Source organism: Microtus ochrogaster, chromosome 1 (genome assembly GCF_000317375.1).
Source record: "Microtus ochrogaster isolate Prairie Vole_2 chromosome 1, MicOch1.0, whole genome shotgun sequence".
NCBI lineage: Eukaryota > Metazoa > Chordata > Mammalia > Rodentia > Cricetidae > Microtus > Microtus ochrogaster.
In genome coordinates this window covers 39413238-39431287 of record NC_022009.1, presented here as the reverse complement: position 1 = coordinate 39431287, position 18050 = coordinate 39413238, and the positions used below count along the sequence as shown (strand labels likewise).

General features: G+C 48.6%; 1 protein-coding gene across 1 annotated transcript; it reads left to right on the top strand.

Moving 5' to 3' along the window:
• The first annotated feature begins 2460 nt into the window (after positions 1 to 2460).
• LOC101989317 (alpha-1-antitrypsin-like) lies at positions 2461 to 11931 on the top strand. Its single transcript, XM_013353892.1, has 5 exons — positions 2461 to 3088; positions 6204 to 6474; positions 8204 to 8210; positions 10051 to 10191; positions 11341 to 11931. The coding sequence occupies exons 1-5, from the start codon at positions 2461 to 2463 to the stop codon at positions 11530 to 11532; spliced, it is 1239 nt and encodes a 412-aa protein (XP_013209346.1). The 3' UTR covers positions 11533 to 11931.
• The last annotated feature ends 6119 nt before the right edge of the window (positions 11932 to 18050 follow it).

The window sequence follows — 18050 nt, the reverse complement described above, 5'->3', positions numbered from 1 at the left end:
TCTATCTATCATCTCTGTCTGTCTATCTATCATCTGTCTATCATCTATCACCTATCTATTTATCTATCTGTCTGTCTGTCTGTCTGTCTCCACTTAGCAGCCTAGCCTGCACATACTACACACACATACACACACACACATACACACACACATTGCTCCAAGCAATGCACCTTTCAACCTCAGAACCCCATCTGCCATGAGTTACACATACCATCTCTCAACAATAGCAGATGTTTCTCTGCCCTTCTACATTCCCAGTGCACTGAGGTAGGGAGAATAGAAAAGCTGATCTGGCTTGAACTTGTTTTGGATACATCTGCAGTAAGGCAGACTGTCCTTCAAGTGAACTTGTACCCTATTTATCATCTTACCTATGTGCATAATTGGGCATGCATTTAAAATCATATGCATATGGGAAGAAACATGAGCAGTAGGAAAAAAAATGAATGCTTGACTTAATCCATCAGTCAAAATAAAAAACCGCCCAGACTACACCACTGAGTAATCATCCCCACCCTCCTTTAGACTCCACAGAAAGAGATTTCAGACTACAAGCTTGGGGCCTTGAGTAAGTACCCTTACTCCTGTGGCCCACTGCCATACTTAACTGTGTACCCCTCTGGAGTTTGTACATTGGCTTCTCTACAGATAAAATTATTGTGTTACTTTGCATACCTGTGTGTCTTTGCACACCCGTGTGTGCCAACTGTCAATTCTTTGGCTAAGAGAGCAACAACCAGAAACCGCTGGCCAAGAGTTGACCACAATCCAGAGGTGTTCACACACCCTTACCACAGTCCCAGAAGTGTTTGAGGGTGGACATAGCAGGACACTTGCTCCTTAATGATGCCTAGCTTACTGGAAAGAGTGATCTAGTATGTTTTTCTCTAATCCCTTCTCAATGCCCGGCCATGACAATATATAAGCAGATGCTCCAGATGTAAGTGGACAGAAGGATGGATGGGTGACTGGCTGGCTGAATGGATGAAAGAACAGACTGTTGGATGGGATGGGAGAGAAGATATCCCAGGGTGTCCCTCTTCTTGCTTCTTGCCTGACCTAGTGCATAAGCCCTTTCCACAGCAGGCTGGCTCGGCAGTCTCTGTGCCTCCAGGTTCCCCATACACCAGTGAGCACAGCACGGAGGCTGGAATGGTTGCCTGGGGAGGGTACATGCTGACCTTGCTGTGTGACCATATCTGCCTGGACTGGTAAGTAATGTTTGCTCTCCCTTCACTCCTCTGTCCAAGGCAGCTGCGGGTACATCAGACTCATACTCTATGTCTTGTAAGTAAAACTGACTTTCCTCTGGCCTGAGGTCTGGGCCCCAGAGCTCCTAGTCTGTCCCTGCATGATCAGAAACCACTGTTGGGATCAGCTCCAAGAATACCCCAGCCTTGCAGGGCAGCATATCACAGGGTCTGGGGGGCTAGTTTTCAGAGGGTCTTATTACAGAGGGACACCAATTCTGAATGGGGGGGCAGTGGAAGATAAAGCAAAGCTTCGTTGTTAGAGACGCAGACTGACTTAGAAACCTGACTCTGCCACTAGCTGGCTGTGGACCCTAGGAGGCCACCTGACCTCCCGGGGCCCGAGGTTTTGCAGGGTTCTAGGATTAAATGGCATATTGCTCAGAGCCCTCCCCGTGACTCAAAGGATGAGACTGTACTGAGCAGGTTAGTGAGAGGGGCTTGAAAGAGTCAGGGTGAGAATTCAAGAAGGAGGCACCCTGAGCTGGGCCACAGGGTGAGTAAGAGCAAGAAACTGCCCGAGTCAAAGGGGCAGAAAACATGGGAAGAGCTGAAGAAGGACTCTCTCAGGTGGCAGAAGGATGCCAGAGGGTGGCACTGTGCCAACAAGGGAATGTAGATCTGCCAGCCTCCCTTCTCCTGGCAAACTCCAGAACAAGCCAGAGGGCACAGAAGAAGTGGAGACCAGTCCCAAGGCCTCAGGGACTTGCAGGGCAGAGAAGGGCAAAAGCAGACACCTGGGCAGCAGCTAGCACAGAGGTTTCAGGTGAGCAAATGGAAAGCTTGACTTGACTTGGTGTTACGCACATATTGAGAACATCTGTGCAGACAATAGGAGGTCAGAGCTCAACTCCAATGCTCCCATAGGGAGCGGTCAGAGCAGATGTGCTGAGGTCTAAAGTTTGATTCGATATCTATCGGCTTCCTCCTATTCTGTTTTCACAGCAGGCCTGGCATAGTCCGTGGGCAGGTGTTCTGACCTCTGTGTACATGGGGGCCTCTGTTGGGAGGGGCAGAAGTTGACTGAGCCAGGCTCTGGCTTGTCAGATTCTCAAGCTTGACTGTGCCCAAGATCTTACCAGTCCCTTAGAAGTCCTAGCCCCTCCCCAACCAAAGGCAACTGAAGGCCCCTGACAAGCAGCAGGAAGACTCTGTGTCTTGTTAGGTCACAGGGTCAAACTGAGTAACTCTACTGCTTTCTTTGTCTAGGATGGCACACTCCATTTTGTCCCTCTGGCTGCTGGTAGCTGGGCTGGTTCCCCATTCCTGTGACCAAGAGACACCACCAACGTCACTGAATCAGAAAGTATCACCAACACCAGGGATTCCCAGGGCACCACGCCCCTTCTTCAACAACCAAAAATTTGCCTTGAGTCTGTACAGACAACTGTCAGGGACAGAAGGAGGCAAAAATGTACTCTTTTCTCCGCTCAGTATTAGTATGCCCCTCACGCTGCTGGCCTTCCAGGATAAGCCAAAAGTCCGCCATCTGGTCCTGAGGGATCTGGGGTTCAGAGTCACCAAAGACCTGGACACTCAAGCGCCCTTGCACTATGGGGAGCATCTGGATGCCCTGATGCCTGCCGAGAAGTGTGGGATCCACACTGGCAGTTTGCTGTTTATGGACAAGAGAGTACAACCAGAAATGAGGTTCCTCATGCAAGCCCAGCGCGCCTACAACAGCGACGTCATCCTCATCTCCTTAGGGGACTACGAGTTAGCCCAAAAGCAGATAAACTCGGCCATTCGTGATAGGACTCGCGGGAAAGTGAAGAGGCTGCTGAGGGACCTGAAGCCACTATCTAACTTGTTGCTGGCCAATTACAACTTCTTTAAAGGTCAGTGAGCCTCGGATGGAGGCTTGGCAGCCCTTTGATGGCTCGAAAGTTCCTCTGCTCCTCTAGATCTTTCCAGAAGTCCTCTGTTCCTTTGGCTTGAGACAGCTTCCTGCTCTTGCCCACCTCTGAATACTTCCCTATTGAGTCCTCTCTCTAATCTTCTCTCTGTCTGTCTCTGTCTCTCTGTCTCTGTCTCTCTGTCTCTCTCTCTGTGTGTCTCTCTCTCTCTCTGTCTCTCTCTCTCTCTCTTTAGTATTATCTAGTCCTTTACTTCTTTAGTTCTTTGAGAAAGGTCTTGAGCAATATTTCACTTAGAGTCCAGGGAGGTCAGAATCATCTAAATCTCTTCTAGTTTTTGGAAAGTCAGCCATTTTTTCCCCAGACAAATACTCCCTCTTCTCTTCCTGAACTGCTTGCCTGGCCTCTCCTGTGCTCACTTCTTCTCACCCTGCTCCTTTCTTCCATCCTTTACCTCTCCCTTCTAGAACTTGAAGCTCCTTTTATAGATACAGTCCCCACTCCCTCCTTGCTAAGTTTCAGGACAAGGCATCTCAATCCAGGACTAGCTACATTACTCTTAGGACTCAGTGACAAATGAGACGAGGGGCCCTATGCTCTAAGGTCACATTCCAGTGGTGGCAGCAGAGCATGAGGCCACCCGTGGAGTCCTGTGTGACCGCCTAGCCCACACCTCAGAAGGTCAGCCCTGCCACTCATGGGTACACCAATGTGCCTTCCATTCTACCTCACACAAGCCTGAGTTAGGGGAGGGTTATATTGCCATGTCTCAGACTGTTTCAACAAGCCGCCTTCAACCCTCCACACAGAAAGGTACCGTGTCCTTCCACACCTGTCTGGCCTGGCTTCCAGTGGCTCTTCTGCTGGCCATCCAGCTGGACACTTCCCCAAAGTCAGCAGGACCTTCAGCTCCTCTGCCGGGCCTTAGTGTATTTCTCTCTCCGGGAAATCATCACAATGCTGACAAATCATGGTGTTCCCTCCCTTCCGGCTTCTTCCAGTCTAGGTTCTTCCCTCCAGCGAGCTGGGCCATGTAAGCTGCCTGCAACCTTCCTGTGCACTGAACACTCCCAACTTCATGTCAGATCCCCATCCTGACAGCCCCCTGGTCATCTCCACCAAATGGAGCAGTCTGGGCTTGGCATGTTCTGAACGGAAGTAGTTCCTCCATCCAGGAAGTCCCCTTCTCCAAGAGGCCTTCTCTTCAAGGCTCTGTAAATTGCTCTGATTCCAGCCCAAGCAAGGACCTTGATGCTTCCTCGCCCCAGGCCTCTTTTCTCCCCACACCACCTGCTAAATCTGACCACTGCCCCAACCATGGCACTATTCTTGTTCAGCTTGCGAAGCTACATTAACTCTTACCAAAGTTACTATGAGTGTGTCTGCATTTTTCCTCTCTATTTCTTACCATCCAACTGCCTCGGCCTCCCACATCCTGAGACTCCAAGTGTGTGTCCCTGTATCCAGCAGCAATGACTTCTAAATGAGTCTGTCTTCAACTTGTCTCCCCCAGGGCTCTCTCTCCCATCCCCTGCCCTTTCTCCCATCCATCTCTGTTATCCTCCCTACCCTACCCTTCCCCCAAAGCACCAGAGTTACTTAAAACTTCAGCCCTACCTGAGCTACACGACCCTGGTGCTGTCAGCCTGGCTGATGCCTCCTCCAACACGAGCATGAATGGCTTTGCTCCTTCCTCCTCTCTTCTTCCTCAGCGGTGGGCTCTCCTTCAGGGCTCAGCTTGGGTTTCCAGGAAGTCTTTCGTGACAAGCTCCCAGGAGAGATTGCCAACTTTAAGAAGAAAGCAAAACCACAAAATGTCACAGATTTTTAAACAATGGTTGTACCTCCAAAATTTAGATGTAACTGGGTATCTTATCTTTTATCTGGGCTCCCTTCCTATCCCTATTCTAAGGAGGTGGCTGTGGAGAAAAACAAGCTTTTGTTTGGTACATGGAATCTGAGCTGCTTCTCGGGAGTTTGGATGGCAGTGGCAGGCGGTTGGCAGGATGGGGTCTGGACTTTGACAGGTGCAGGTTTGGGAACTAAGGGCTTAGAACCCCAGAGAGTGGGCAGCTTGGAGATGCTAAAAAGAAGAGCTAGCTTCTGAGTTCACCCCTCCGTTCTATTAGGAACTCTCACGCTTTCCTATTATTTTTCCTGAGATCATGGACTGCTTTGTGGGGAAGGGTAGGTTCTTCTGTAAAAACGCCCACCTTTGTCCTATTCAGTCAGGATTAAAGGCAAGAAAGCCAGCTTCCTAGTCTTCCCCAGAGGTCTCCGGCCCCAGGTGGAGCTCCGAGTTCTGTGTATCCAGAGCACTGTCGGACTCAGCCTGGCACTGAAGAGCTGACCATCCAAGTCCTGGCCAAAACCTCAGTTATAGGAAAAGAAGCTGGAAAAGCAGCTCCCAAGAGGCCGAGCTGTAAAACTTCTTGGCTCTAAGCCCATGGGACTGTATTCTCACTGTTTCTACAGACACCAGGGGAAGAACGCCTTCTGCCTTGGTAGACTGGCACTGTGCTATGGAAACAGATGGCTAGCAATTTCTGAGCAACTGCTGTGTGAAGGACCGTACACAGGGCTTTGCTTACAGTGCCTCGCTGATGTGCACAGGCCTATGCCCTCTGCAGGTGATCCAGGAGCTGGTTGACTCCCACCTTCTCTGGCCTCACCTACAACTCTATCTCTTCCCTTCTCATTCCAGCTACACTTCTTCCCTGTCCCTGAAACAAGGCCTTCCCACCACTGGGTTGTTGCAGGTCACTGTTTCCTCTTGAGAATGTTCCTCCGCTGGCTGTTCTATGGCTTGTCCCATGCACTGTTAAGTCTTTAACCAGTGTCACATTCTAGGGAGTTACGTGGATATGCAACTATCTCTCATTTCTCTCCTTAGCCAATATCCCTGCCAGCTCATTGGCTTCCTCGTCAATTGTGGTGTTTATATTCTCTTACCTCATAAGATCTGTGTAGACAAGGATCTCTCACATGTGCCTGTGTGGTTTGCCTGGCATGCGTCAGTCTTAGGGCCTCCCTGATGGACAAGGGATGTGTCCTGGATATTGACGGCCCTTCTGATTCCTGTGCACTCTCTTGTCAGGAAAATGGAAATATCGCTTTAACCCGAAGCTCACAGAAATGAGGTACTTCTCGGTGGGCGAGGGGGTCCAGACCATGGTACCCATGATGCAGCGGGTAGGCTGGTTCCACTTGCAGCATTTCACCCACCTGCACAGCCATGTGCTCCAGATGCCCTATACCTGCAACATCTCAGGAGTCTTCATTCTCCCGGATGAGGGGAGATTTGAGGACTGTGAGAAAGCGCTGATGAAGGAGAGCTTTGACACGTGGACTCGGCCCTTACCACGGAGGTGAGAACCCAGCTATTGTCACCTCCCCCAGGGCTGCAAGACCTTTTCCACCATTGCCTTAGCTCTGGGTGAGAGGTGGAGACCTTTCTAGTCTTTGGGGCATGACATGGGATCTGAGACATGGTCTCACATATTATCAGACAGGATTCAGTCAACCTTACCTTTCAAAGATGAGAAAAATGCACAAACCAAAATCACTACCATCACCATCATTATAATCATTATCACCATCACCACCATCACCACCATCACCATCATCACCACCATCACCATCATCACCACCATCACCATCATCACCATCACCATCATCATATCATCACCACAATTACCCCCATCACCATCATCACCATCATCATCACCATTATCACCATCATCACCATCATCACCACCATCACCATAATCACAACCATCACCATCATCACAACCATCACCACCATCACCATCATCACCACCCATCACCATGGTATTAGCCTGCTGCATCTTCCTGCGAGAGATTTACAGTTGTCAACTGTGCTTTGAAGCCCTGTAAGTTATAAAGAAGAGGAGAGGTGGGAAGATGCTTCAGTTGGTAAAGGGTTTACCTTTTAAGTATGAGAACCAGAGTTGAACCCCCAAAACCCATATACAAAAAAGTTTGAGATCTTCGTGCCAGGTCAATCTGATGGAGTCATTTTCTCAGTCTCAATCGAGGGTCCTCTTCCCAGATGACCTTTCTCAGTGTCCAGCTGACAAAAACAGAAAGAAAACTAACCAACACAGTGAGCTCCAGACTGATGAGAGACCTACTTGAGAAAAAGAGGCACAGCACTACTATTGTCCCCATTTACCTCCACACATGTATGCACACAGAGTAGAAGGAGCACTGTGTCACTAAGAAGGCCATGAACAGACCACAGTGCCGGGAAACCCTTGTCTGGATGTTTCCTGCAGTGCCACTAGTGAGTGGGTAACCTGTTAATGACCCCACTGGCCTTGCCCAGAGGGAAAAATGTGACTATCTCGTCACTAGCCCTTCTCTGCCCTGTTCTGATGTTCGTTTGCTTGTGTCTCTAAGAAAGAACAGAGAAAAAAAAACACAAAACACAGAATAACTGAACATTTAAACACTGATTCTCGGCCTTCCTAATGCTATGACCCTTTAATCCAGTTCCTCATGTTGTAGTGGCCCCAACCACAACATTTCTTTTCACTGCCACTTAATACCTGCAATTTTGCTGCTGTTATAAATCATAATATAAAGATCTGTGTTTTTTGAAGGTCTTAGGCAGTCCCTGTGAAAGGATTATTCGACCCCTCCAAGGGGTAACGACCCACAGGTTGAGAACTGATGCTATAAAGTAATGCTTTTGCTATCCAAAGTCTAGCCTGTGACCAATGTCTCTTGCTTCTGGATATTTGAGCTCTCAGGTACACCCCAAATCCTGAAGGTTCCAGCAGACTGTGTACATTAAAGATTGAGAAGCCCTGGTCCAGGCAAGTCTTGCTCCTTTTGGATGGATCCCCCAGCTCCCCACCATAAGACACTTCTGTCTTGCCTGCCTTGTCCCGTCTGTACAACTGTTCTGTCTTCTTCTGTGGGCTAGACTTCTGAGAATCAAGGTTTGCTTAGAAGTATTCATAGCCAGTTCCTACCAGAAGTCAGAAATGTCTCCGTGCCTAGACGGAACAACCAAATTGTCCCCAGTTGTTGCTCTATGGCCACTGAGTGTTAGAACTGGTTGAGCTGTAGACGATGGGTCATAGGCATCACCTAAAGGACTGAGATTTCATCACATTTAACACCTGTCTGGCAGGACAGGGAAGAGCTGCATGGAGTTTAAGGTTGCCTTCACCCTGACAGGACATCTCCCACCCTCAGTGTCCCCCTGTGGAAACAGCTAGGAGACTCGCAGATCACTGATGCTGTCCAGCCATGAGGCCTCTGGAGCTATTATGCAGCTCCATTGGGCCAATGCCTGGGAGCCAAAGTGGAGGGAGATAGACTAGCATCCCTGTGCTTCAGAAACAAAAGCCAGGAAGGTATGGTTTTGGCACGTGGTCATCTGTGGGTCTGTGGCACACAGCCTTCATATGGCTGCTGGGTACAAAATGTCCTTTTGAGTGTGAGATTTAAAAAAAAAAATGTTTGTTTCTTACTTTATTCTCCCTAACATAAGCAGCAAGGAAACACAGTGTGTATTTAAGGTGGGCACCATGATAGGCATAGTGAATTGTTGCCCTTACTCAGCTACTGAGCCCAGCCATTGCCCCACTCGGGCCCCATTTTGTATGTATGGCAGAAACACTTAGGAAGCCTTCACTTAGCAATTGCAAGTACACGATGCTTGCGTTGTGCCGTGTGAACACCTCCCTCCAGGTCCAGGAAAGCATGATGGAAATCCAGAAATATCCATCCTGCTTGAGCCAAGCAGCACCTCCCATTTCTCCTCCCCCAGTCCCTGGCAGGCACTCTCTAGGACCTGAGGTGAGACTCTTTTGGTCTCATGATCTGATGTGTGAACATATAACATCATCTGGTGTCCTTTTGATACACAAACAAGAAAGCGTGGCACTCAGTCTGCCCTTGGGCCTTTGAAATCCAAGACTGGGCAGGCAGGAGGAGGAAAGGAACCTAGGCTAAGGTAAAGCACAAATAGACAGAATCTTTTTATTTCAACTGGACCAGGGCAATCACAGCCTCTTTAAGAAGTGATGTACTGTAGCTCAAGGACTATAGCTTTTAGGAACACTGTGACATTGTGCCCCAGCCCTTGCAAGCCCCACAGGTGGCAACAGCTGGCAAGGAGAACCCAGGAGGTGAAGAAGGAAGCTCAGGTCAACACCACTTCAGCAGGCACTGGGTGGAAACTTTCAGAGTTTGACCTCGTGGTTAAACACAGTAAAACTTCAGGGAAAGGTTTGCATATGACAGTTATCACAGCAAAGTAGTAAAGCACTTGTGACCTTACAATAAGAATGAATTCTATTGGCTGATAAACAGTGCTCAGGACAAGGGCAAGGGCCTAAGGAAGTAAACATTTGTGATAAGAATTAGGATGGATTCTATTGGTCGAGGATGCAAAGTACATGGGGCCTCTTTCATACAGATGGGTTCTTTCCACTGAGAGATAAAATTGAGAATTAGGGGGGGCCTAATCAATGTCCAGGATTTGAGAGATGGCTGGCCCACAGACTAGCACAGAGACCACCAGGTTATTAAACAGCATCTACGCCAGCCTATCAGGTGAGCTGGTGTCGGTCATTCCCTTCGTTTGAAGAAAATAGATGGGTGTGGTTAACAAGCCTTGTTCCACCAATGCTTGCTTAAAGCTGTACCTCCTGCAGCTTTAGACAAACTCACATCCCCTTTGATCCCACAGCTTATATCCTGAGCAAGCCCTCTGACCCCCTCCCAGCATTGTAAGAGGATGGAAGGAAATTGCCTCAAGGAATCGCTGGTGCAACTGGCCTGTTTGCAGACATGCAGCCCAGAGCTGCTCTTGCTTGTTCAGGGAGTCCGCAAGCGCGGGTGCGTTATTAGGTGGCATGACTTCAACTCTGTTTTCTTCTTTCATCTTCCCGAGCAGCAGGATGCAGCTGTTTTTCCCCAAATTCTCCATTCCCGTTGCTCTTCATATGGAGAATTTCAAGTATGCTACCAGCAAACTTAAATTGATCTATGAACACATGGACCTCACGGGAATCACTGTGAAAAAGACACCCATGAGTGTCACCACGGTAGGTTAACACCCGATGCTTAATGGTTCCTATGGTTTCCCTTTCCTAACTCGCTTAGGGACCCATGAGCACCCAGTGTTCTGTGAAGGCAATGGGTGATGTGGTGAGTGACGGCTCCAGCGGTGTCCTGGACCTGGCTGTCCCTCAGAGATGGCTGTTCTGGGGAAATAAAAAGTTGTGTTCTCAAGCACACTACCTGCTGTGGAGACAGCCAGGATGCTGGGTGTGAATATGCATCAAGGGACCGTCATGCCCCTGGTGACATGAAGGCCCCCTGTGAATACAAGAGCGCGGTGTCACACAAAAAATAATTTGTGTCCATCCGGTGTCCACCCACACCGCACTGCAAGAAGTTAGGAAGTTAGAGTACGGCAGAATGGGGGGAGGGGGGAGTCAAGCCACACAAGGGGGCTTTTCCTGGAACAGAGAGGGGTTGCCAAGTTACTGGTTGGCAAGGTTGTAGGGGATACCCAAAGAGCAGATGCTGGGGGCACAGTGACTCAATGGCCTGGCCTTCAGGTTACACGCAGGTCACATGTAGTATGAGGGCCATCAGGGGCTGTGGCAGGAAAGACTGGATGGAATCTGAGCCAGTGGAAGGGGAGCACTGCAGGCCACCAGAGAAACAAGGCAGTGAGTGACAGCAGAAGTGGGCTTCAGAGGAAAGGGTGGGAGTGGAAAGAGAGGCCGGGAAAGATTCATTTCAGGGGTGGAAATTCCAGGACTCTCAGTGGCTCGAGATGGGGCAAACAATAAGAGAGCGATCCTTCTGGAAGGCAAGGCTGTGTACTCGGCATAGGAGCAGCGCAGGAGTACAAACAGTTGAGGCTATAAGCGTGCTGCTCCCCAGAAAGCCAGGTTGCCTCTTGGCCAGGAGCAGAGGGAGGAAAACAGCCACAGTGTGAAGCCAGAGGTGGGGGGTGGTGCCAACTGAGTGAAAAACAAGGCACAGTGTTCTGGAACTCTCGGGGATGCAGCAGTGAGCCTCCATTCTGCAACATCATGCAGCTACCTCTAGTGGGGACAGTGCTAGGTGTGGATCCTGGGCATCCTGGACCCGGTGCAGATCTAGAGTCAGGGTGACACTTGCTGAGGGTGGGCTTGGCAGAGCTCCTGCTCCCTCAACACTCTGAACCTTGGTCTCCAAAGGCAGTGCACAGGTCGGAACTGACCGTGAATGAGGATGGAGCAGAAGAAGAAGACATCTCCAGCTTCCGGTCCATCCCCAAGCCGCTCATTTCTTCCCTCCACTTCAATAGACCCTTCATAATGTTAATCCTGGAGGGGGCCGGCCACAATCTTCTCTTCATGGGGAAAGTGATGAACCCTATTAGCGCCTGATCCGTTTCCGAGAAAGAGTTGAGACTTTAGAAGACTGGAAAGTGGCCAAAGCATAGGCTAGTGACTGGCCTATGATGCTCACAGGAAGGCTGGGGTTGGGGCGGTGAATCTGACCTTCATTTTCTCATGACTGTGGCTGGAGCAGTGGCCTCTAATCTCTGGCATGAGAGTGGCTACTGAAGGGGGCCTCCTGCAAAGATAGGAAGACGGACATGTAGCTTAAGCATCTGTGTGGGGGAGCTCCAGACCTGATGTCCTTGAAGGACCACAAAGGAAGGCACCACATGGAGGGTAGAGCTGGAGGCCCTGAATTCTGATTTTCTCAGACCTGTACTACCTGGGTTGTAGTAGAGTTCTGTTCCTTTGTAGATCAGTTCAATAAAACAGCAGATGAGAATGTTATGTTGAGTGTTCTTCAACGACGGGGTAGGGAGGGACTTGGAGGGCCTTGGAGATTCTGGAAGAGCAACCTGGGAGCATGCTCATGAGAAAGGTCAGAGCCATCCTTCCAGTGCTGTTTGCTGGAATCCTGATGACTCGGTGGCTCCCAAAGGTATCTGCTAAGCCTTCATCACCTTGGTGCATGGCTGGGAAGGAAGCGTGCAGGGCAAGTCTCTGGGTCTCTTTCCTGAAAGGAGCTATGGGAATTGAAGTCGTGTCAAAGGCCACCTTTGTGCAGCAGTCAGCTCTGCTCCCGTGAAGGCAGCTCACCATGCTTTTTCCAAGAGGGACCCATCCTCTGTGAGGGAGATGTCTTCGTACAAGTCGTCAGGGCCAGCATCCATTGAGCACCAACTGTGTGCAAAGCACAGTCATAGAAGTGAAAGATGAAGGTAGAGGAGGTCTCCAACTTCAAGAGCCCATTCCACATACACAGGACATGCCACTGTTCTGCAGCCATCACTGGTGCCCAGGCGTGGGCTAACACTGTAACGTGTCATCTTGATCCGCAAACAGGATTCATGTTCTTGCTGACAGTCATGTCAGAGGGAATTTTGAGAGGAATGGTGAGTAGCCTGGAGCTGGCAGTGTGCCTCACTGTGAGAGAGGGAAAAGAGGTCTCTTCGCTGCCAGCCGATGCCAATGAGCACCAGTGAGCGAGCAATTCAAGTTGAGGGGAACTTGTAGGAACTTTGAATATTCCTTTGGTCACCCGCAGACACCACCGTCATACAACAGCCGCTGCCCCTCCAGGTCTCACAGCCTTCGTGCTCCAGCTGGAGGGGAGCTGAGTGGCTGAGACCCGCAGAGCATGCAGCTGCCCTCCTGCATTCCAGCTCATTCCATTTGTATGCAATTCCAACAACACTGCAGCCCCACCAGGATGCACAGCCCATAGAGGGTTCTGGTTATGCTTCCCCATCTTCCGTCAGGTTTCTCTTGCTCAGTGAATGTCCATGGTCAGTTCCATCCCAGCTCTTTTGCTCTTATCCCTGGGCAAAACCAACTAACTCCATGCTTGAGTCTCAGCTTCCGGAAATGGCCAAAGACCATGCACTCATTGATGACCTCACTTTACTTGGGATTCTCTCACCTCTGAGCTGTACTTAGGCTCAGGGTGGTGACTGGCCTTTCACAATCCCACTGTCCATCCTCCTCCCACTTCCTTCCTACCCCTTCCTAAGTCACTCTCAGCGCCATCCTCCCTCTCCATCACTCTCAGCTGACGACCTCGTTAACCACCACCCCTCCCTACCCTCCTGTGACATCAGGAGCCTTTCCTGCCCAGACTGAGGTCACTCCACCACCAGCTAGCTGCCTTTTCTAGCTCTCAGGCAAACCCTGCTGCAGATGTCACCACCTCGGAAGCTCTAGTCACAGACCTTCACCAAGTTTTTGCTAGCAGGATACAAACAGTCTTCTAGGTCCCAAAGGGCTAAGCAACTCCACCTCTCAGGCTTTGCCATTCACAACACACAGGTCATCTCACAGGCTCAGGCTGGCGCCACGCCACAGCTACTATCCTTGGTAGTCTTTCCACAGTCCTGGGATCTACAGTACGTCGGGGTCTTCGCCGGCTACACCTTCACCAAGGGCCTCCTGGGGGACACCAGGCCTCAGCCTCTATGTCCCCTTCAATCCTGGAGTTTCCACAGCCAATGAGACTGCACCTTCACCAGTGGCCTCTCCTAGTCTCTCACTGTGCCAGGTTTCTTATGCTCCCCATCTCCTCAGGCCTGAAACCCTCATACTATCAACACTAGCAACATATGGGAGACTCTTACACACGACCAAGCTCCTCTGCCAGAATGAGATGCAGCCGTGGCCTTCTCTAGCCCACAGTCCCTCTGTGCTCCCCGGAGGAAATATTCCAGAAGATTCCACCTCAGTGCTGCTGGCCTCTTCTTTTTAAAAAATAATTTATTAGATTTTTTAAAAAAATACCAATCCAAGTTCCCACTCCCTCCCCTCCTCCCATTCCCTTTACACACCCTCCCACCCCACCGCCATCTAATCCTCAGAGAGGGTAAGGCACATTGGCTTGTGGAAAGGTCCAAGGCCCTCCCTACTATATCTAAGCTGAGCAAAGTATACATGTAAAGAGAATAGGATCCCAGAAAGCCAGTGCATGCAGTAGGGATAAATCCTGGTGCCACTGCAAGTGGCCCCTCAGTCTGCCCCAGCCATGCAACTGTCAACCACATTCAGAGGAACTAGTTTGGTCCTACGCTTGTTCCTTCCCAGTCTGGTTGGAGTTGGTGAACTTCCATTAGCTCAGGCAAATTGTTTCAGTTGATGAACCCAATTATGGTCTTGACCTCCTTGCTCATATCCTCATTCCTTCCACTCTTCAACTGGACTTTGGGAGCTCAGTCCAGTGCTCTGATGTGGGTCTCTGTCTCTGCCTCCATCAGTTGCTAGATGAAGGCTCTATGGTGTTATTTAGATAGTCATCAGTCTGACTACAGGGCAAGGCAAGATCAGGCCCCCTCTCCTCTATTGTCCAGGGTCCTAGGTGGGGTCATCCTGGGGATTCCTGGGAATTTCTCTAGAGCCAGGTTTCTACTAACCCTATAATTGCTCCCTCAATCAAGATATGCTTTTCCTTGCTCTCATCTCTGTCCTTCCTCCATCTCGACCATCCCATTTCCTCAAGTTCTCCTCTCTCCTCTCCCTCTTCCCTCCTCTTCTCCTGCTACCCTCCCCTCTTCCCCACTCCCATGCTCCCAATCTTGCCAGTCAATCCTGTCCATCTCTTCTGAATCACAGCCAATTTCTCATCCCTAGCTTCCCGTTGTCCCATTGGTTGCCCTAATATGATGGAGACATTTCCTCAACTGAGGACCTCTCCTCCCAAATAACCATAGCAATGCCAAGTAGACAAAAACAACAGCAACCAGCACAAAGGCTTCACTTCCAGTGTTGTCACACAAATGGCCCTGGTACTTCGTTTTTCTCTGAAACCTCACATGCATTTCTCTCAGTTCTCTTTCTGAATGTCACATCTCGTCAATCACTGAATAGTCAATGACTTTTCCAGGCCAGAGTTCCTAGATTCTTCCACAATAGTCTCCAAAACACCATCAGGTCTGTCACATGAATACTCCACTCCTGGTACAAATTTCTGTCCTAATTTGGCTTTTTATTGCTATGATAAAACAGTGATCCAAAGAAGTTTAAGGAGGAAAGTTTTTTGTTGTTGTTGTCTGTTTTTAGTTTTTTTTTTTTGTTTTTTTTTTGCCTTACATGTCCTGATGTCATCATTTCATTGAGGGGAGCCAAGGCAGGAACTTAGGGCAGTAACCTGGAAACAGGAACTGAGTAGAGGCTGTAGTTGGTAGCTTTTTAAAACTCTTTAGGGGCGCACCACCAAGCTCCCAAACAAATACACAGAGACCTATTCTTACTTAGGAATGCTTAGCCTTTGCTTGGCATGTTACTAGTCAGCTTTTCTTTTTTTTTTTAATATTTATTTATTATGTATACAATATTCTGTCTATATGTCTGCAGGCCAGAAGAGGGCACCAGACCTCATTACAGATGGTTGTGAGCCACCATGTGGTTGCTGGGAATTGAACTCAGGACCTTTGGAAGAGCAGGCAATGCTCTTAACCACTGAGCCATCTCTCCAGCCCCTAGTCAGCTTTTCTTAACTTAAATTATTCCATCCACCTTTTGCCTCTGGCCTTTTACCTCTCTCTATTTCTGTATATTTTTCCTTCCTTCCTTTCTTCCTTCCTTTCTTCCTTCCTTTCTCTCTTTCTCTTTCTTTTTTTCTTTCTTTTTCCATGTCTGGCTGTGTGGCTGTGTGTCTTGGTAGCTGGCCCCTGACATCTTCTTTTCTCATTCCTTCTATTTATTCTCTCTGCCTGATAACCCAGCCTGTGCTTTCTCCTCCCTAGCTATTGGCTGTTCAGCTCTTTATTAGGCCAATCAGGTGTTTTAGGCAGGTAAAGTAACACAGCTTCACAGAATTAAACAAACGTAGCATAAGAGAATGTAACACATCTTTGCATTATTAAGCAAGTATTCCACACCATAAAAGAATATAACTAATTCCACAAGAAGAGACCAAAGAGGATCATTGCTTCCTGGCTTGCACATCATGATTTCCCAGATTACTTTCTATACAACACAGGGCAACCTGCCCAGGTGTACCTCTCACAGCGGGTTGGGCCCTCCCACATCAATCTCCACAGAACTGTCTGCAAACTGACCTACAGGCCAAGCTAATGGAAGAATTTTCTCAGTTAAGGTTCCATCTTCCCAGATAACCCTAGCTTGTGTCCCGTTGATAAAAATAACACATTACCTTTATAAGAAATGAACTCTGAGGCTAGAGAGATAGCTCGATGGTTAAGAGTGTGTGCTGCTCTTGCAGAGGACCTGCATTCAATTCACAGCACCACATAAGGTGGCTCACAACCACCTGTAACTCCTACTCTAGGGTATTCCAAACCTCTGGTGTCTGAGGGTACTTCACTCACTTACACACACACACACACACACACACACACACACACACACACACTTAAAAGAAAATATTAAGATAGAAACTCATATATTAAAATTCAGTTTTCAAAAATGTGCCAAGGAAACTCTATTGAGGACAAATGATCTTTTCAGCAAACTAACCTGGGAAGGCTTGATACTCAGATAAAAAGGAAGAGGGTGTTAGGAGAGAAAAAATGGAGTTAAGAGGAAGTAAAGAGGAAAAAGAAGAAAAAAGGAAGGGAGGGAGGGAGAGAAAGAATGGAAAAAGAACTTAAATCCCACCCCACACCCTACTTAAAATTCGCTCACAATGAATCTATATACCCACAAAAAAACTAAAACTAACAAAATTCTAAAATAAACCACATGAGAAATCTTTATGACCTCAGCTTAGGTCAAAAAATTCTTTAGCTGGGCTGTGGTGGAGCATGCCTTTAATCGTAGCACTCGGGAGGTGTAGGCCCATATTTCAGTATGGCACAAGAGCCATTAGCCTGGTCTGAGCTGCTCACTTAACTCTAAGCTGTCTCTACCTTAACAATAGCCAGGATAGCTGCTCCTAGCTTCTTTTGTTAGAATGTAGATTACCTGAGAAGAGATGTTGGCTGAAGCTGATGATTTATGAGTTTAGAGGTTTGGTGCTTCCTTCCTTTGTAAGTTGGAGGATGTCTTATAGAGATGCTAATTCATGGCCTACCTGACTGCTAGATGTTTGTTTTCAGATTTTGTTCAGTTTTCCTCAGGAGAGATAATGACCTCTTACAGAACTTGCCTCCCTTACCTTGTATCTCTGGAACTTTCTCAGGACACTGTTGACTTTTAACTCCATGGGACACATCTGGACCAATGGAAGGCATTCACATAACCGCTCTACCCCAACTCAGCGCCCTGTTTTAGACTCTAAAAACAGATGTGTTCCATGGAGCTCCAAGGGTTCAAACCTGGAATGCCGTGACCTCTGTCTGCCCCCGTGTGAACAAGGGAGAGATGAACAAAGACAGGACAGTAGAGTTAGATGGCAGGAGCATGGGCTTTGGCTAGGGTACATGCTTGCAAATCCATTCGTTGTCCATTTGCTTGGCACAAGTGACTTAATGAATTCATCTGACATCTCTGCCAGCTTTCCCAGATGCCCAGGGGAAGTAGCAACACTCACTGGCATCCATGGTAAGTAAAGGTGCAGTAGGTCAGCACTATTCCAAACTCTTTCAATGGATTACCTCATCTAACCTTCATGACATTCCAGAGAGACTCTAGGGACTGAAGTGACTCTAGCAACCTCTGGAGGGTATGTGGCAAAGTAAGGAGCCTGGATTTGAATGGATGACAGACAATACATCTACCCCATAGGGTTCTTGAAAGGATAAGCAAGTCAACACATATTCAACAGCAGAGCTGGGAGCTTGTGAGAGGTGCCAGGCCTCATACTCAACTCAGTGAGTTACATGTTGCTGAACCAACAGAGCAGAATTGAACTTGCAGGAAGGGAGAAAGAAGACAAAGCAAATAACTTGACAGATACTGATGGAGGAAGGCCATTGGTTGATTAAATAAAGAAGCTGCTTGCCCTGATAGGTTAGAAC

Excerpts from the sequence above, each read along its gene's own strand:
- LOC101989317 (XM_013353892.1), top strand. The coding sequence starts at position 2,461 with ATGGCACACTCCATTTTGTCCCTCTGGCTGCTGGTAGCTGGGCTGGTT. Across the intron at positions 3,089-6,203 it reads CAATTACAACTTCTTTAAAG|GAAAATGGAAATATCGCTTT; the intron begins GTCAGTGAGCCT and ends CTCTCTTGTCAG. Across the intron at positions 10,192-11,340 it reads CACCCATGAGTGTCACCACG|GCAGTGCACAGGTCGGAACT; the intron begins GTAGGTTAACAC and ends TGGTCTCCAAAG.